Source organism: Sminthopsis crassicaudata, chromosome 2 (assembly GCF_048593235.1).
Source record: "Sminthopsis crassicaudata isolate SCR6 chromosome 2, ASM4859323v1, whole genome shotgun sequence".
Taxonomy (NCBI): Eukaryota; Metazoa; Chordata; class Mammalia; order Dasyuromorphia; family Dasyuridae; genus Sminthopsis; species Sminthopsis crassicaudata.
In genome coordinates, this window is record NC_133618.1 from 504,267,094 (window position 1) to 504,287,844 (window position 20,751).

Here is a 20,751-nt window from a genome sequence, read left to right on the forward strand (position 1 = left end):
TCTCAGCATGTGAAGTGTAATGACTTTTGAGGGCCTCTGGGAAGGAAGTATGATTGGCAGCCCACTGACAGTGATGGTTTGGGAAGGGGAGGGATGATAAAGCCAAAGGAGGTAAGGATGAGTCACATGGCCAGTGGGTTGATTTGTTTTGCTTAAAGATACTTATTTGTCACAGAGCAGGCTTCTATGGGAATAGGGTGGTGGAAGAGGGAAGTGACAGTGATGATCAATAAAATATTTTTAAAGCATTTTAAAAAGATCAATAAAAAAGCAACTTGAAATTATTTCTAGGGAAGGACTAAAGTGTTCATGTCCATTGACCCAGAGATTCCAGTGCTAGGCTTATTCCTCAAGGAGATCACTAACAAATAGAAAGCTCCCATATATAACAAGATATTTATAGCAGCATTTTTATAGTAAAGAACTGGAAACAAAGTAGATGTCCTTCAACTGAGGAATGCCTAAACAAATTGTGATACAGTGATGGAATATTACTGTGTATGAGAAATGATAAATATGATGATGAATACAAAGAAGCATGAGAAGACTGATAGAAACTGATGCAGAGTACAAGGAACAGAACCAGCTAATCAACATTACATATTAATTTCAACAATGTAAGCAAAAAACAACAGCCTTCAGAAGGCAGCTTGTCCTTTTGTTGGATTTTTCTAATTGTTACATTTTTTCTTCTGGATTAATTAGGACAAGTGTGTATGGTTTCCACTGTGGTTCACAAACTGTCTTATGTTTCCCTCCTATCCCCGAAAATAAAGCAAAACAAAACAACCTCTTCGTCTCTTTTTGCTCAAAATTCACTATGACAAAATAAATACAGGGCTTTGGTCATGGCTCAGTCTTTAAAAATGGTTTATTACAAGGCAGTATGGATTGAAGTTTTTGTTTTAAAGGTTATTTTCCATCTGTTCTGTATATGCTTCACATATTCCTACTTACAATCATGTCATCTCCTGCATTTGAATGTGAGTTCCTTTGAGACAGTCTTTTATTTTATGTATTTATTTATTTATTTTGTCTTTCTCCCTTTTTATTTGTATACCCAGGGCTTAGTTCAATTTGAGGCTCATAGTGGGGCCAATAAATGCTTGTTGATTGATTCAAAGAACTTAGTGAATAGAATGCTGGGCCTGGAGTTAGGCAGACTCATCTTTCTGAGTTCAAATCTCTGACATTTACTAGCTGTGTGACTCTGGGCATGTCACTTAATCCTGTTTGCCTCAGTTTCCCCATTTGTAAAATGATCTGGAGAAGGAAATGGCAAACGACTCCAGTGTCTTTGCCAAGAAAACCCTAAATGGTGTCATGAAGAATTGGACACAACTCAAAATGACTGAATAACAACAACAGCCTTTGCATAAAAGCTAAGTGCTAAGCATAGAAGTTAAGAATTAAGAATGGGAATCAAATGCTAGGATATAGCTAGATATAGCCTAATAGTTTGCATTTATCTAGAACCTTAAGGTTTGCAAAGCTCTTTTAATATGTATATGTGTATGGGTGTATGCACACACGCACAACCCACATATATATATATGCATATATACATACACACACATATATATGTATGTATGTATAAAATCTCATTTGCTCCTTCTCATAATAATTCTGTGAAGTATTATTAGACCTATTTTACAAATGAGGGAAAAGAAATTAGGAGAAGTTAGGTCACTTGGCCAAAGTTACTTAGCTAGCAAATATCAGACATAAGATTCAAATTTAGGTCTTACCAACTTTAAGTCCATTGCTCTAGCCACAACCAGACATAGCAGGAACAGAGCTAAATTCCTGTAAGGCTGGGAAATATAGGACTAAAGACAAAATTCTGAGGTGAGAGACCACACAAAGGATTGGAATCCCTTAATAACAAGCAGTGATCTGCTCCCTGGCCTGGTCTCTGCACCGGCATTGAATTCCACCTCCAGCACTCCCTCTCTGCTCTGTGGGGTCTCTGTGGTCAGCTGGGCAGTGGACACTGGTGCTTTAAGGCCAAAGGAGGGTGGACAAGCATCCCGTTGTAGTGAGGATATTGTTGAGAGGTCCTGGGAACACACTGTGCCTGGTGTCGGGGGTGGGGATGCTGGACTCTAAAAAGATGCTATGTTCAGGCCTGAGAAGTACAGATCTCCCTTTTCCCCTCCACAGACTCATTCCCAGCAGGACAGCAGACAGTTCCCTTGTGGGAAGAAGACCCTGAAAGTTTTTTCAATCCTCCCCCCATCAACTAAATAGGTCTCAACTCAACCCACTTAGGAAAAAGGGCTGAAGTTTGACTGCTTAGAGGAGCCCAAGAGGGACATCAATACTCCTTGGGGCTGACCTGAAATTCTGAGCATATTTCCCACCTCTCAAATCCAGACCTGCCTGTCTCTATCTGAGATCAGAAAGAAGGCTCTTCTTTCAGAGTTCAGTACCCTAAATTTTACTGGCACCAGAAACTGGGAAGAGGAAATGGACTATTGCAGAGTGTAACCAATTGATTGGCAAGCATTTATGATGGAGATACAGATACAAAGATGAAAAGGGTCTCTGTCCTCAAGGAGCATATATTCTATCATTTCTTTACATATATAAAGATTATAGGCTAGGGATGGACTAATTTTTTTCACTCATATAGGGCATTTTCATATGATGAAAACTTCTATCAATGCAGTCTATCATTCTGAAACTTATAGTTTTATAGCTTTTTTCTTTTTTACAATTTTATAGGGCATTGAAAGATTAATTGACTCTTCTATAGTTATACTGCCAGTATGCACCAGAGGGGGCCACTTGCTGTAAATATAGAGTCTCTGACTGCTAAATATCATAGCCCTCCTCTCATCTTTGTTCCTTCTTAGACTTCTCTCGAAGACACTAAAACCCATCTTTGGTTGGGGGTGGGAGTGGGAGGCAGGGGTGTATGTATTCTGGTCTTGGTCTTGTGCCAGTGCTCACTTAAGACTTTTAGCAGCAGGGGTGTGTGTAGGGGGTGGGGAGCAGGAAGATGGCATGTATCCCCAGGAAGGAAGTCCCTGCCCTGGGAGTCAGCAGGCACCAGCTGCCTCTTGCAGCCTAGAGGCCCTGTTTCAGGGCTGAAGCTGTGAACTCTAAATCTAGTCTATCACCTATCAGAGCTTGCCAAATTCAATTCATTCAATGTAGGCTCTGCTGGACCATAAGTTTGGCATTTCACTCAAAGTCTATCAGGCTCACCCAGTGTATGTAAATGTATACCACACAATTATACATGTGAACATGCTTACATATACACAACCTATATATTTGTTATTTTTCAATAGTTTGGTCTGCCATTTCCTTATCCAGCTTATTTTACAGATGAGGAAACTGAGGCAAACCGAGTTAAGGACTTGCCAGGATCACACAGCTAATAAGAGTCTGAAGCTATACTTTGAATTCAGGTCTTTCTACTATTCTACCTTGCTGATATATATATATATATATATATGTATATATATATATATGTATATATATATATATATATATATGTATGTATTCCATCATGTAATTGTGGACACAAAAATATCTTGCATACATAAACACATACTCATCTATACATCACTTCACAGCTGGAGCATTATGTTCTAAGTATCACATTTTAGGAAAGACATTGACAAGCTGGATCAGCTCAAGGGAAGATGATCAGGATGGAGGAAAAGGCCTGAAGGAGCAGACAAAAAGCCAAGGACTTAGGTCTGGAGAAGATTTAGGGGATCCTGATGATGGTCTCTGAGTATTTAGACTGATAGTCTAAATGCAATAGGAATGAGATTTTAGGTTGGCCTAAGATGCCAGAATAAGGAGGATAAGAAGGAAATTGCAGAGAAGACTTCACCTTGATGGTTAAAATACCAAAAGCCTAACAGATCTTTCAAGAAATGGAATGGCACATAAAATGTAGTGAGTGGATTTCCACTGGAAAGTTATAAAAGATGCTCCTGTTCAAATATGGATTAGATTAGATCAACATAACCACACATTATCCTTTGTACACTGAATATCACTTGTATATGTATCCCTTACTCAACATCAGACAGGAGGGAAAGCACATAACTATTCTCCCAGATGTTTGTGCCTGACACAGACTATGGAGAAATATCTGCAATGAAGAGTTCCTGGGACTCATGAGTATGGGAAGAAAAATTTCCTTTGCAAATCCCTTGGAACAGAAGGTGAGGGGCCTTCTCAAACAGAACAGAACGTTTATTCCCAACTTGCCACATCAAAGGTATTACCCTAATACTGGTACAATCTTTTTTTTTTTTTAAACTCTTCCCTCCCTTACCATTCAGATAAAGAATCATTCTTAACCTCTCAAAAGTTCAGTTTGCTAAGCCATAAAATGGGAATAATTATGCTTGTATTAACTCCCTCCCAGAGTTGTTATAAGCAAAGTACTTTGGAAAACAGAAATTCCCATATATATGTAAATTATAAATACTATTATTGTCATTAAAGAACTCCTATATCATCTTGGATGTTAAGAATTTGGCTCCCTTAAGACTCAGGGCAGGTTTCTAATTTGATCCTGAGATGATTCTCATCAGAGAGAAATGCAGGCAGTAGGGACTGCTTCCTTTTTGGACTGAGGAGGTGATTAGGAGGATTCCAGGTTGATCTATAGGTGATAGAGGTTAGGGAAGTCTGATATACGACTTGTGTTCTGTCACTCAGATGTTATATGATCCTGAATAAGTCATTTCCCTTCTGTCAACCTCATATTGGTCTATGAGTCTAGAAGTCACTCATTCTCTCATGATCTTGGTTTTTCCAGCTAGGAGAATATAAGCTCTTTGTAAGGACATATATGGAGACACATATATCTATAATCTATATCTAAATACATATCTAAATAAAGATGTAGATGGATACAGTCTTTACACCTACAGAGTCTAATACTATATCTGATATATAGCAGGTTATAATAATAATAGTTAGCATGCCTATATAATGCTTTAGCATTTGTAAAGTTCTATACGTATCCATACACATATTAGGTAGCTGGTTGATGCAGTGGATAGAATGCCAGGGCTGAAGTCAAGAAGACTTATCTTCCTAAATTCAAATCAGGCTGTGGGACCCTGGGCAAGTCATTTAACCCTGTTTGCTTCAGTTTTCTCATCTGAAAAATGAGATACAGAAGGAAGTGGCAAACCCTTCCAGTATTTCTGCCAATAAAACCCCAAATAGAGTAATGAAGAGTTAGACATCAAATGACAACATCAAAATATATATTTCATTTGAACATCACAACACCTTGTAAGGTAAGTGCTATTATTATCCTCATTTTACAAATGAGGAAGCAGAGGCAGAGACAAGTTAAATGACTTGTCCAGGGACATCCAGTTAAGCCAATTAAGTTTCTAAATCAGCATTTGAACTTGGGTGACCCTGACTCTTAATTCATTGTTTTAACCCACTGAAATACCTAGGTATTTAATACATGCTTTATGTAAGAAAAAGAGATGTAACCATTATTGCATGGACCAGATGATTGAAAAACAGTTATTTCTGAAATGTACTTTTCACCAAGTGTTTCAACTTCCTAGGCTTTTGGCCAGACAGGCAGACTGTTTGAAGCCTCTAATCTCTTCCCAGAGTTCTGGGAAAGGTACTAAAGATCAGAGGGATGACCTAATCAAAGCAGATTGGAGGGGAAAGAAGGGATTATGTGTAGGACTCAGATTTCTTTTACAAGGGGGCTGAAATAAGGGAAGAGCAGGAGGAAGAAGTGGACAAGGAACTAGGAGTTAAAGGAAAAGCTGTTGACTCAAAGAAGCCAGTCAGAGCTCAGCCCCAGCTGGAGAGAGTTCTGCCCACTCTTTCCTTGGCACCTGACCCATCCTCAGTGATCAGGGTCAAAGTTCTTTCTGCCAGGGCCAAAGTCAAAAGATGTAATTTCTACTTTTGGAGGCTCTATCACTTTCTAGTTCTAGGACTTTGATGAAACCCCTTTAACTCTCTGAGTCTCAGTTTCCTAAATTGTTAAATGGACACAACAGTTCCTGCTCTAACTCCCCTACCTCTTTTTGGAAGTGGGAATTTAAGGAAGGGCTTTTTAGGAAGAGAAAGCCTCATCTCCCTAACTCAGTACTGCCATCTCAGTTTCAGGCATCTCCACTTATTTCCTTCCTTTTCATTCTCACCTTAGTCTCTGAATTCCTTATTATCCTCACTGCAATTAATGTTCACAACAATATCCTCCCCCCCCATCCTCTACTTTGCTCACAAACCAGCATATAGGAAGAAATAATGCTTTCCACAGAAAAGTCTATTCCAGTCCAAGCTTAAGTGATCCAGACCTGACTTTCCCTCCTTCCTCAAGGACTGTTAGGGTGCTCTGAGGCACAACCAGCACCTGGGTGTGTGGGGTGGAGGAGGGCTGGCATCCTTTCAGCCCTCCTGTCCCAAATTCATCCAGTTTAGAACCAAGGAACACCAAACATATATTGCTACTAGCTCTAGGACCTTGCTGGGGAAGCCTTCATCTAGCACCCCATGCTCTAACCAAATGACCAACCATGGACTTCCTCCCTGAAATTTGTCCCTAATCTCTACTTTCCTAACTGGGGACACACCCAAGCAGGTTGGCACAGCATTAATTCCAGAATTTGGGTGGAGGGGTGGGGAGCCCCATAAAAACACAAAGCACTCAGTCTCTCTTCTTCAAAAAGAAATATTGGAAACAATACTAGACTGGAGGTTGAGGCCTAGGAGTCAGAGCTAGCATTCTGCTTTTCCTTCTAATTTAGCTGTGACCTTGGACAAGTTATTATCCTTCTCCGAGACTATTTCCCAATATGCAAAATTCAGAGTGTGAACTTGACGACTGGTGTCTCTGGGAGAGTGCTGGGGCTGGGCTGGGGAATGGAGAATGTACAGAGAATCCTGGTTTGAGGGCACCCAGTCCTTACACTGAGAGCTACCTCAAGACAACACTTCGACACCCTACCAGACAGATGGAATTGCGTTAATTATACACCGGAGACCCTGGGGGATTAAACCAGGAGGCCACCAGAGTGGAGAGGGGGGCGGGGTTGAGTCCAAGAGGGAACCTACACTCCCATCCCCACCCCCTCCCACTTTCCCACAGTTCAAAAGCAGAGATTTGGGGACTGCATCGGAAAGAGCCTCTGGAACCACACCCAGCAGCCTGAAGCATGAGGGGTTGGGGGGAGAGAGCACTGCCAAGCACGTGCCTGCTCCCGCCAGCCGGACCCATGTCCAGAGTCCAGTGGGAAAAGAAATGCACCACGAAGGAGGGAGGAGATCCGACTCTGGCTCGTCTTGCCTTCCAACCTCACCCAGTCTTTCACACTAGTATCCTGCTCCGGTGCCCGCCTGCCTTTGTTCCCCTCCTGGGGGACCCGAGGGGTGTGGCCAGCCTCCCCGAGAGTCAAGCCATTTAGTCCCAGTCCCTGCCCCCGGCTCACCTCGTCGTCCTGCACACTCAGCGGGATGTCCAACATGAACACCTGCATGGGCTGTACTAGCGCCTTCTGCACGTTAAATAAAGGTCGGCCCTCCATTCTCAGCCCGGTCCCTGGGCAAACCTCTGCCAGCGGCGTTCAGCTCCTTTGGGGGCCGCGGGCCCTTTGGGCAGTGCCCTGCAGTCGAGCACACATCTTGCGAGCCAGCGAGCGGGTGCACGGAGCCACCCCCGCTCCCCCCCCAACCCTGCCCACAGCCCGAAGGCGAAAAGCTTGCGGGGAGCGGCCCCGGCACGCCTGCCGCTGGGGCTGCGGCTCTCCTGGCTAGCTTACTCACTCACTTCACTCACAAAGAGCCTGGCACTGGGTAGAGAGCTGGGGCGTCCGGGCTCATTACCATGCACACACCGGCGCGCACACACACATCCGCACACACATACACTCCCCGCTCTCCCCCCCAGCTCTAGGGAAACCCGGGACTGCCTTTGTTTTCTAAGCCCCAGCAGGTTCTTCCACACCCCCCCTTCCCCCGCCCCGGCCCCACCAGAGGAACCAGAAAGACTCCCTTTACCTCCTCCCCCTCCCCCTTCTCTCCCCGGGGATCTTGGTCACCTCTTCCCCAGATCACCTGCTGGGAATGACCAAGGTGTGAACAGCTTTGCCGCTGTGGCGGTTAGTCTGGACCTAAGAATCCTTTCTCATTGTCAGCCGCGGATCCCTTCTGACTTCGCTCCCTATCGGGAAGGGTGAAGGGGTAGGGTGATGGTCAGGGCAGGGAGAGGACCCCAGAGGTTGTGAGTGAGGAGCGGTGGTGAGGGAAGTAGTAGTGGACAGCTCCTTGCTTCTCCCTCCTTCCTCTCCCCCTCCTCACCCTCTCGGCAATCAGAAGTGTTTCTTCTTGGAGCTCCTTGAAGCTTGAGTGAGCAGACCCTAGTGAAACCCTTTGAGAGGAGCCCCTCAAATCTCTGGCAAGTTCTAGAGCACCCGGGATCACCGTGCCAACCATCTACTGTCCCAGGGGCCCAAAGTCAAGTCTGACTTCGGATGGCTGCCAAAGAGGAAGAGAGAAAATTTTCGATCACCCTAAAGCCCCTCTATTTATTCTATCCTTATACCTCTTTTTCCATTAATCTTTCGAGTACCTCTTCTATCATATCAAGCTCAACTAAACCTTCAGGGGATCCTTATTGCCTGCTGCCTAAAGTTCAGATGCTTCAGTCTCACATTTTAATTCCCTCTTCCACCCAACCCCTAAATTTCCCTCTGACCTGTTTTTCCATCTTTACCTTAATGTACACCTTCTGTTCCTTATAGACTGATCTCATCCTTTTTTTTTTTTTTTTTTTTCCTGAGGGTTATGTTTTCTAGTATTGGAGCCTTAACTCTCATCATTCTCACTACTTAGAATGCCATGCTGTCTAAATTCTATCTTTCCTTCAAAGCCCAAGCCATATCTTGCCATCTCCAGGAGCCTCACCATCCCAAAATGCTTTTCTCCTCCTCCGAGCTCCAACTGAACATATTGGCTAAACCAGTCAGTGGACAAGGATCACAGTTGACTCATCTTTGACCATCCTTTTGTATAGTGTATTTTAAGCCTGGTGAAACTCATTGCCCTAGTCCCAGAATAATGATTTGTTGCTAACGTTATTGAAGGAAAAGCTAAATTTCAGGTAGATGCAACAGGATGATTTCAGAAAGGCCGGGAGAGATTTACATGAACTGATGCTGAGTGAAATGAGCAGGACCAGGAGATCATTATATACTTCAACAACAATATTATATGATGATCAATTCTGTGGACGAGGCCCTCTTCAACAATGAGATGAAACAAATTAATTCCAATAGAGCAGTAATGAACTGCACCAGCTACACCTAGTGAAAGAACTCTGGGAGATCACTATGAACCGCTACATAGAATTCCCAATCCCTCTATTTTTTTCCGCTTGCATTTTTTATTTCCTTCACAGGCTAATTGTACACTATTTCAAAGTCTGATTCTTTTTGGACAGCAAAATAACTGTTTGGATATGTATACATATATTGTGTTTAACTTATACTTTAACATATTTAACATGTATTGGTCAACCTGCCATCTGGGAGGGAAGGGGAAAAATTGGACAAAAGGTTTTGCAATTGTCAATGCTAGAAAATAACCTATGCATAAAATTTTTTGTAAAAATTAATTAAGTAAATAAATTTTTAAAAAAGAAAAAAAATAAATTTCAGGTAGACTTCAGTGAAAATGATAAATTTTTTTTCCATCCAAGTTCATGAACCCTCTGAAATCTATCCATGATCCCCTTCCCAATATGCATATAAATCCCTCTTCCCATCTATGTGTATATGACTTATCTCTCTCCCCAGGTCTAGTACAATGCTTTGCAAATTCTTCACACTCCACAGAGGCATACTGATTGAGTGAATGCTTGTTTGGGGGCAGGTCAAACCAGAAAGGAAGAAGAGGCTGGGGCATTTGCTGAACTCTTGCCCAGTTCTCACAACAGGTTCTGAAACCAGCATCTTCTCCAGATCTTTAAACCCTGTTAACTCCACAGCAGCTAACATCATTTGCAGGACTATTTTTATAAAGTGAAAGATGAATAAATAAACAGCATCAGGAGAAGGTGTCCTTATAATCTGGGGGTGGGGGAAGGACAGGAAAGAAACTTTCTTCCCCTTCATGTGAAAGCCCTGCTTTAAGGGAAAGAGGTCCTGAGCAAGGATCTGAATCACTCAGAGGCTTGTATAAGAACCACTTCCTAGAACCAGAGAGGTGAAGGATTAGAATAAATCATAACATATAGAATGTTACAACTGGAAGGACCTTGAGAATCTTCTAGGATGACCTTATTATTTTCAAGATGGGAAAAATGGAGACCCCCAAAAAGGAAGCAGACCTGGGCCTAAAATTCAGACTTTCTGTCTCCTTTGGGGTCCCCTTCTGAACCTCAAGGTAGTCCCTCTTTCTACTCCCCTGCTCTCAGTCCACACCAAACTGGTGTGTCAAGGGAATGAGATCATATCTGGGAGGAGGGGAAAGAAAGATATAGAGGAATGAGGTTCCAAGAAGGTGAGATCAGGACTTCACAATGGGAGGGACACTGATTCTGACAGCCCTTCTAGGCCTCCCTATCAACTCTAAAAAACCAACATAGTGTGTCACAGGGATTCTACAGAGGGGTTTTTTTTTTTTTTTTTCTTAAGGTAAATTGACTCTAGAATGTTTATTTTTGTTCCTTTAAACCTCTGGCCTATCTGGACAGGATCCCAGCAGGGAGTTCCCAGTGTTCAGCCCTTAGTCTTTTGACCTTTATTCTTCTATAAGGGAAAACCACCTTGTTATGTTGACAGGGTTCCCTTGGTCAGGCAGGTATCCAGGAAATGGACTTTGTTACCATAGCAACCATTCCGATGCTGTTTTACTCAGCCTTGGTGGGGTCATCTGGTCACATATGGGTGGGGCTGGATTTTCCTCTCCCTCCCCCAATCAAATTCCTGAAAGCTCATCTAGAGGAATGTTAGAAAAATAGGCCATTCCAATTTCAGACTTCTACTGACCATGCTAAGCAAGACAACTCTGCTATACTTGGCACAAAGGAAGCAGATAAGCCATTTGGAAGTCTCCCTCCTTCTTCCCCTACCTCAGCTTGCCCTTCCCTCCTAGAGCTAGCAATGTGGAACAGTAAGCGATATGTATTTTGGGGGTTCTTCAGTTGCTATGGCTACCCCAAAACTGTTGGCATAGAAACCTTCCTTCCTGTGGGGCTTGCCAATTTTTAGGGGAATGTTGCAGGAACCTTACAGCCCCACCTTTCCTTTTACACACTCTCCCTCATCTCCCCTCTTGTTCTGGTTTGGCTGACTCAGGGACATACCTGGAAGAGGGCTGGGGTAACTACCAGCAGGGAGCCAGGGGCACCTTCTACATTCTGTGCTTTTTTCCTGACCTCATGTGTGATCCCAGCTAATTCATTCCCCTTTAGCTGTGGGGGTGCTCTCTCTAGGTCATCATTCCTTCTCCATTCTGTCTCACTATACTTTCATCCCTTGCTCTTGCTCAGGCTGGAGACAGTGAAAGGGCTAACATATCATTATTCCTGCTTACACTTCTGCTCTTTTTCATAATCACCATTCTTCAGTTTCAAACCCTGTCTTTTAGCAGCAGCCCCAGGGCTGATCCTGTCAGGGGGCTAAGAGGGGGAAAGGTCTGCTTGACAGGGATGTACATTTCCTAACATCCAGCTCCTGACATGCACAGGTCAGAGAGCCATCCATAATCCTTTGTTTAAACCAACTTATGTCTGTACACACATTTAAGTATGCACTGTATATGTATATATGCATAAGTAAATATTTATCTTATGCACCCTATCTTTCCAACTTTATGGATAAGAAAATTGAGGCCCAGTATCATTGATCACTTATTGAAACAGGTGGTATGGTAGAAAAAGTGCTGGGCCTGGAGTCAGGAAGACCAGAGTTCAAATCTGGACTCAGATACTTACTAGCTGTTTGACCTTGGGCAAGCCACTGACTTAGTTTTCTCAACTGTAAAATGGGGATCATGATAGCACCTATCTTCCAGAGGCTTATTATAAGACTGAAATGAGTTAACATTTGGAAAGCAATTAACAGTGCCTGGCATATGGCTGGCGCTTAATAAATATTTGTTTTTTCTTTTTCTTGCTGTGACAAGAGGTCACTGGAATCCATTTCTTGATTCCAAGTTCAGGACTTTCTCCACCATTTCTGGCTGACTAGTCAAAAAAGTAAGATGACTTGCTTCTTTTGTCCTTTGGGAGTGAGGAGTGATATCAGAGACATCAGTGGCTATCCTGAGGCCTGGATTCCTATATGCTCTGCAGAGTCTCCAGGGCTGTGGGGTGGAAGATCAGGCCCTGTACCATAAGATATACTTTCCTAAATTATCCAGGAGGGATGTTAAAACTGAGGCAGAACAAGGGAGGGTTCATTTTGGGACCTTTTCCATGGGCAAATGCTTCTTGCTGATCCAGACCATGGCTGCTGTGGACTGGAGATATGGTAGGGCAAGAAGGGGCCCTAGAACTGGAAGCTGCAGAGCAAAGCCAAGGCTTCTGGCCCCTTCCCGACCATGGAAAAATAGACTGAAATAACTGGATGGTCAGAGCACCACCTGCTGGACACTATAGTCTTCACATGCAGGCAGCAAATAGTACATGCTTTGGATAAGATTCAAACCAAACCCTATCAAACCAGTCCTTGTCCTCAAGAAGGTTACTTGTAGTTGTTTTTCCTTTTTTTCTGGAGGGGGACATTCAGTGTGTTATAAGAATAAATTTTATACAAGATGTGTATTATGTATATATATATATACATATATGTGTGTGTATATATATATATATATATATATATATATACACATATATATATATATATATACACATATATATGTATATCTATACACCACATACATACATAAGAGAGGGAGCAGGGCAGAGAGGGAGAGAGGGAGAAGCAAAGTATTCTAGGAAAATCCAAGGTGGGAAAGAACATTTTTAGGGTGAGGGGGAAGGAGGATCAGGAAAGACTTTTTGGAGAAGTTGATACTTGAGTTAAGACATTGAAAAAGAGAAGGATTTCAGTACTGGAGGAGATGAGGAAACAAAATAGTAGATTTGGGATGAGTTATACCAGGGATGGAGGCAGGAGAGGACAAGTTGTGATTGAGAGCACCAAGTTGTCTATTCTGGCTGGAATAGAATACAGGGAAATTATGAAATAAGGATAGAAAGGTAGATGGGCCTAGAGAACAGTTTATGTGATAATCACAAGGATGTAACATAAAGCAATATTGAACATTAGAACTGTCTCATCCATATAGCAATCAACCATGACTGATGTCGAAGCAAGCCTTCTGCATCTGGACAGAGAGGTGGTAGACTAGTAGTATGGAATACAACATATATTTTTAGAAATGACAGTGAATTGACTTGTTTTAGTTAGCTATGTTTATTTGTTACTAGGAAGGAACAGTGGTCAATCAACAATATATTAAGCACCTTCTACGTGTCAGGTACTATATTAAGAGCTGAGGATATAAAAGCAAAAGAGTTTCCATCTTTAAGAAACTCAATCTAAATGATATACATCACAACATAACATTCTCACTCTTCCTGTTATTTTCTGGCATTTTGTTTTCTTAATCAATTTCTTTTCTTTTTGATCTGATTTTTCTTACAGAGCAAGATAATTGTATAAATATGTTTAAATATATTGGATTTAACATATATTTTAACATGTATAACATATATTGGATGGCTTGTCATCTAGGGGACTGGTGGGGGAAGGAGGAGAAAATGTGGAACACAAGGCTATACAAGGCAAATGTTGAAAAATTATCCTTCCATATGATTTGAAAATAAAAGGCTTTAATAAACAATAAGCAAATAACTGTGTGCAAACTAGTTATATACAGGAAGAACTGGAATTATTTTAGAGGGAAGATACTAGGACACTAGGAGAAATTTCTTGTAGAAGACAGAGTATTAGATGAGACTCAAAGAAATTAGGGAAGTCAGGGGTTGGAGGTGAGTAGAAGGAGCACTCTAGGCATGGAGGACAGCAAGTGAAAATCCCAGTCAAGAGTTGGGGAAATCCCACAATCTTTCATACTGTTAATCACCCTCTTCTCTTTGATATTCTTCTTTCTCATATTTTATAACATCATTCTTTCATGGATCCCCTTCTACCTATTTGACCATTCCTCAGCATTCTTTGCTAGTGCTTCATCCTGATCATACCTGCTAGGGTTGAGGAAAGATTGAGAAATAGCAAGGAGTCCAGTGTCACTGAATGGTAAAATATATAGAAGAGAAATAGGTATAAGAGGACTAGGGAGGTAGAAAGGGGCCAGGTGACAAATGTCTTTAAAAGCCAAAAAAAAAGGATTTTATACTTACTCCTAGTGATAACACTCACTAAAATTTACTGAGCGTGGAAGTGACAGATAGGATTTGTGCTTTAGGAAGTTTATTTTGACATCTAAGCATATACTGGCGTGAGGAAAGATTTGAGACAGTAAGATCACCTAATAGGCTATTTCAATGGTTCAGATGAGAGTTGACGAATGACAACCTGTATCAGGGTGGTTTCAGTGTTAAGAGAGAGAAGGCATATATATGAGACATTTCAAACATAAAACTGACAGACCTTGGCAACACATGTTATACTGGGGGGAGAGATGAGTTGAAAGAAAGTGAAGAGTCAAGAATAGACTATTATCAGGTCTGTTTCCTAAGGTGATCAGGGGAAAAAATAGAATGAATGTATATATTCTTATTTGTTGCTGTGGTTATCAATAGCTTTTTATAGATCACTGGAGGGATGGGCCGCTTCTTCCTGTAAGATGGGTGAAGGAGATAGGTCCAGAAGGCACCTATGAAATGAGTGATATGAAATAAGGAGGAGGGGAAAAGAGAGAACTTTCATTGAATGACCTCATTTTTTCCAGTGAAATATGATACAGGTTCTCAGTTGAGAGAGTGAGGAGGAAAGAAGCCACAGGAGGTTTGAGAATCAAAAGATTTGGAAGAGCTTCTGTTGTGAGTTAATTTGCTGTTCAATTGTTTTAATCATGTATGACTCTTATTATGAGCTCATTTGGGGTTTTCTTGCCAAAGATAGTAAATTTGTCATTTCCACCTCCAGCTCATTTTACAGATGAGGAAACTGAGGCAGAGTCAAGTGACTTGCTCAGAATCTCATAGCTACTAAGTTTCTGAGGCAACAGCTGATTCAGAGCTTCCTGATTCCAAGTTCAGCGCTCTATTCACTCAGCCACTTAGTTGCTCCCAAAGAATTATTAATGAGATATAAAGAAACTACCTTGAAATAGTGAAAACCCAATTGAAGTTATGTGACATAAGTTTGTAGTAGATCCAGTTTCATGATTTTCTCCAATTTCACTCAATAGCACATGAGTCAAGAGTAGGAGCAAAGGCAGTAGATGATAAGAGAAATCCAAGGGTGGGGCTTGGCAGGGTGGGATTGACAATAGGATAAGGAGGCAAATGACTCAAGGTAATCCAACAGTGTAGAGTTCAACTGATTCCCCAAAAGGTCAAGATAGGGAAGGAAAAAGAGTATAGCCCGTGCCAGTTTGATGGAAAGAACTAAGAGTCAAGGGATTGGTGGGGATGAAGTGACAGTGACATTAAAAAATATATATTTTTATTTTTATTTAAAAGCTGGATTAGAGCCAGGTTGTAGAGGGCCTTTTAACTATTAGAGTTCATATTTTCATATGAGTTTATATTTTAATTCTAAATGCAATATTGAACCTCTGAAGCAAGTGAGCAGAACAATGGACCTGGACTCAGAAAGACTTGGTGACAGTCCCATCTCAATGTTGGGCAAATCACTTAACTTCTTTGCGCTTCAATCTCCTCCTTTTCTAAGTCTAAATCTATGATTCTATTATTACAGAGTAGGGACATGGCTCTTTTCTAAAGTCTATATGGTGTAGCATTGAGACTGTTTGGAGTCATAAAAAACTCTGGTCTCTAACACTTTGTAACTCTGTGATCATGGGCAAGTCATTTAATCTAAATCTTAGTTTTCTTATCTGTAAAATGAAGGGACTAGAGAAGATGATTTTTTTGGCCCCATGATACTATGATCTCCACCCTGACATCTACAATCAAACCAAAACACTACTTAGCAGGATGGGATTGAAGTTTAGAATCCTGTGATCCTTTTTCTTCTGTCTTACTGAGTATCTAGGAATCCTATCGTGCAGGTTTTCCTCATTTTGGTAGCTACTGACTTTCCTAAAAGAGACCCAGGGGCTCTCACCTCCCTAAGGAATCACTCTAATGCTCCAAATTCAGGTTTAGGCTATTTTCTCTGACCAGATACCTAAAAAACTATTCTAAGTGGTCTCATGGTGATGGTCTTATCATCAACAAATTAAGATGATTACTCTAGGCCCTTTAATTTTGGGGTCCTGTGTAACTGGTGGGAAAAAGGCTAGTAAAGGAATAGGAAACAGTAGGGAAGATACCCCAAGTCTATTAATGTTAAACAACAACTACAATGACAACAGCAACAACCAGATCTGAGCATTTACCTACATTTAAAAGCATAGAGGCTACTGGGTTTGGCAGCAATAGGCCTTCCAATGCATGTGGTGATTTTGTTTGGCCATCACTAGTTGGCTCAAGTTATTCCCCTGCCCAATCTTGCTTAAAATTCTGCCCATCCTATAAAGGTTAGCTCAAACACTGATTCTTCTACAAAACCTTCCCCGGTTTCCTACTTTCCCCAGCTAGTTTCCTCCCCACTCTGAATCCTCTTAAGCACTTGTTCTTTGTGTCTCTTGGGTCACAGGACCAAAGGCTCATGGATTCAGAGTCAGCACATTGCCCTGTGCATGATGGCCTTATCTGTTAACATGTTCACCCTCATCCCACAATAAGAACCTTATCTTCATTATTGTCTCTGCTCTGACCCCTTACCCTAAGTTTAGCTTAGCTTCTGAATTTTTTATGACATTTAAAACCAGATATATAAAAGCTAGATATTTAAAACCTAGAATACTTGGGTGGAGGAAATCCCTTCAGATTGTGTGATTATCAAATGAAATAATGGCTAGAAAGCACTTTGTAAACTTTAAGATACTATATGTCTGCTTGAGTACCTTGTCTTCTCCTAGAACCTTAGCTCTGAAAAGAGCTGAAGGAATCTAATCCAACATCCTTATTTGACAGATAGAAAGTAGGAGACCCAAGAAAAGGACTTGAATCAGGACATAAAGCCAGTTAAAAGCAGAGATTTTCCCTTTTATTGATCCAGAGTGACTTTAAAGGGCTATGCACATAATGGGTCCCTAGATCATAGATTGAGAATTAGATAAGGTCTTAGGGGTCATTTAGGCCATCTCTCTTATTTTACAGATAGGGAAATTGAGTTAAATGACTAGCGCAAGATTGTAAATAGTAGAGCTAAGATTCAAACCCTCTGACTTCAAGTCCAGCATGATCTATCATTGAATGTGGTTGCCTCCTTCCTGAGTGTTAACATTGCTGGTAAAGATCTTGTTTCCTTTTCTTTTAAAATGTTTTATTGATGTTCTTTTATTGTTGTTTATTCATTTTGTTATTTATTTTTCACTTCATCGTCACTTCCCAATGATTACTTCTTCCCAGAGAACCATCCCTGGTAACAATTAAGTAGAGCTGTTAAGTAAAACAAGTTAACACATTGAAATGGTTAAGATTTTTTTAAGTCTGGAAGAGATGTCTGCTTGTCTGAGATACAGAATAGTTGGTAGGAAGACGGGAGAGATAGATAATAATTTTTGTTTGAAATGCTCCCTCATAGGAGGAGAAGTGATGGAACTGAGTAAAGGCCAAGATTGAGACTGTCCACTGTTCAGAAAGCCTTTAAATATGGCATCAGCATGAGGAAGACCCTCTCCCCTTGAGTATTCCCCCCCTTTCCAAGACACTATCACCCTACCTCCTTTCCATTCTTGATGGTGGCCCCCTTTCCTGCTAGCTCCCTGTTCTTGCTTCATAAAAACAAAGGCATCATTTCCCTGGAGGGTTGGGGGCCAGGCAAGAATTTGAGGTGGGTAGGCTCCTCCCTTCCTAAGTCCTTTATTTCTACTTCAATAATCCCAGAGCAGTTACTCTATTAACCAAAAAGATCCCTATTCACCCTGTTCCAATAAAAGTTCCTATAGGGTGAAAACAAACTTGGCCTAGATGCTCAGCTTGAAGAGATGTTAGAGACCTTCAATACATAACACAGTGCTCTACACACAATGGTTAATAAATTGAACTTGTCCAAACTCTGAACCCTCAGATATTATAGTGGAAAGAACAGTTAAAACAAAATAAAACAATATGAGTTACCTCAGTTTGAATCATAACTCTCTAACTTATTACCACAAGCAACTAGGAGATGAGATGGATAAAGAAGTACTGGGTCTGGAGTCAGTTAAAATGAGTTAAAATCTAACCTCAGACAATTAGGAGCTGTGTGACTCCTAGCAAGTCAATTGACATCGACCTTGGTTTCCTCAACTATAAAATGGTCATAATAGTAACATTTACCTTCCAGGATTATTGTAAGGATTAAATTACATAATATGTGGAAATCGTTTAGTACAGTGCCTGGGACAGAGTAAGTGCTTAATAGATGCTCTATTCCTTCCTCTGGGCCTCAGTTTTCTGATCTGTAAAAGGAAGGGCTTGTTCTGGGTTCATTCCTAAGGTCCCTGAACCTATATTTTTCCTCTTTATTTTTCACATTGGGAAGCTGAGGTCTTTCCCTTTATTCTCCATCAAGCAAATCAATCTTGTGTGGGCTGTACACAGAGAGCTGGAAGGAGAAGGAAGATATTGGGAACCTGATTTAGTATGCTGGGTTTTCTGTATGGCCCTGCCATAAGAAGGGAAAGCCTGGAAGCCCCCTCCAGGAGAAGTCTGTGTTCCCTTGTCTGCCAAAATTCCTTGCCAGGCCATCTCCTATTGCACACACACACAAACCTCTAGGCCCTACTGCCATTTTCCCTTTCAGATACTGTCATGGAACCCTGATTCTCCATTGGAGGAAAGAAAAGGGAAAATCATTTATTAAACATTACTCCATCCCAGGCACAGTGCTAAGTGCTTTTAAAATGGTACCTTATTTGATCCTCACAACAACTCTTGAGTGGTAGGTGCTATTATTTCCCCCCACTTATAGTTTAGGAAACTGAGGCAGGTAAAGGTTAAATGGCTTGCCCAAGGTCACACAGCTAGTATGCGTCTGATCTGAACTCAGGGCTTCCAGCACATTGTCCACTGTATCACCTAGCAGCCTCTAACATTAACTTCTGCCCAGCTGCTCAGTTACAGCGAAGAGAAATAATGAGGAAGGTCGAGAAATGGGGCTCCTGCCCTGAATGGATTGGAGGAAGGATGTCCTACAGCAGAATTTCTCCGTTCTTAGAACCCTTATTCTTTCAGATCTTCCTGGAGAGATGGGACATTGTCCTGTGAAGCGCCAGATTTCTCAGGACTAACAACTCTGAACCTCCCTTGGAGCAGCCAGGGATCTGTAAGATCTTTCCTCCAGGCATGAATCGGGATTCATTTTCCCAGTATGCCCTCCACCTGCCCCGCTGCCCCCAGTAGATCCCTCCTCCATGTGGGGGGAGATGGGGAAGATATTGCTCCTTGCTTGATTTCCCATAAATGTCAGTCTTCTAAGCACTTTGCCCAGGTCAGATCCTCATTTCTGTCCCATTCTGGTCTAGCTTTTAGGAAGGGACCCTTTACAGTACATCGTTGCTGCTTTGTGAGAGCTTCTGACATTTAAGAACATCACATCCACTTGCAATCTGGTTCCCCTAATACTCCGGATGACCTAGGGGGCCCCAGCTCTTCCCCCAGGCTGGTAAACAGGGGGATCACTGCATTTGACTGTGGGGGCGGCGGCCCCCGGGCTCCCACGACTGCCACCTTACCTCTTCATCTCCAGTCCGGCTGGGGGGGGGGGGCGGGAAGGGGAAAGCCGTAGGGGCTAGCTAAAGCACCTGGCTAGGAATGGGGGCGTGGAGGTCACTCACCTGGGTATCCACCATCATCATCACATCACCCTCCGCCTCGCATCGCCTCGGCGGGGTGTCAAGGAGAACTCGTATGGGGGTGGAGAGATGGGGGGGACCCGGGGCCCCCGACCGGACTCCGTACCCCAGAGAGTGCTTCAGGGACCGTTTGCCATGGTCCCCCCAGCTTGGCCTGGCTCGGCTCCGGGACCCGGGCGGGGAGGCCCCCGCACTCAGGAAGTCCCGACTCAGCTCATGCCCCGGACACTCCGGCCCCCCTCAGCGGCCAGGACCGGCTGCGCTGGCCTCCGCCGCTCCCATTGTCTGCGCTGCCCCGCGATGCGCCCCGCCGCGCTCGCCTCTCCGCGCCGTGCCCGGCTGTGCTGGCCAGCGTCAGCCTTTTGCCCCTTGCTCCGCTCCTCCCTCCCTCCCCGCTGCTGTGCCCCGCGCTGGGGGCTAGGCACAGCTCGGCTCCGCCCCGACTCGTGCCCTGGCAGCGCCGGGCTCCGAGGAGGGGGAGGGGACGCGGGGCGGAGCCTAGCGCTAGGCTACCCTCCGGCTTGCCCCGCCCCAGCAGGTGTGGAAAGAGGAACCGGGAGGGACGAGAGAAGGTCCCTCCTGCCCACGAGGAACCTTATTCCCCCATGAGGAGTGATGGAATAGACGGTAAGTAAGGGACTCCTCCCGAGACGTGTCCACCATCAACTCTCGAAGGGCATCCAC

At 42.9% G+C, this 20,751-nt stretch overlaps 1 protein-coding gene across 6 annotated transcripts in view; it reads right to left on the reverse strand.

The window, feature by feature from the left end:
- Positions 1-20,436, reverse strand: part of RALGDS (ral guanine nucleotide dissociation stimulator) — an 87,365-nt gene extending 66,929 nt beyond the window's left edge. For 3 of the 6 annotated variants that reach the window (XM_074294006.1, XM_074294005.1, XM_074294002.1), the window contains exon 1: positions 20,050-20,436. In XM_074294006.1, the coding sequence (XP_074150107.1) occupies positions 20,050-20,070 (21 nt within the window). In that variant the 5' untranslated portion in view covers positions 20,071-20,436. Of the gene's footprint in view, positions 1-7,451; positions 7,814-20,049 lie in introns of those variants that run through there. The other 3 variants (XM_074294004.1, XM_074294003.1, XM_074293999.1) reach the window with 1 other exon arrangement.
- Positions 20,437-20,751: the final 315 nt, after the last annotated feature.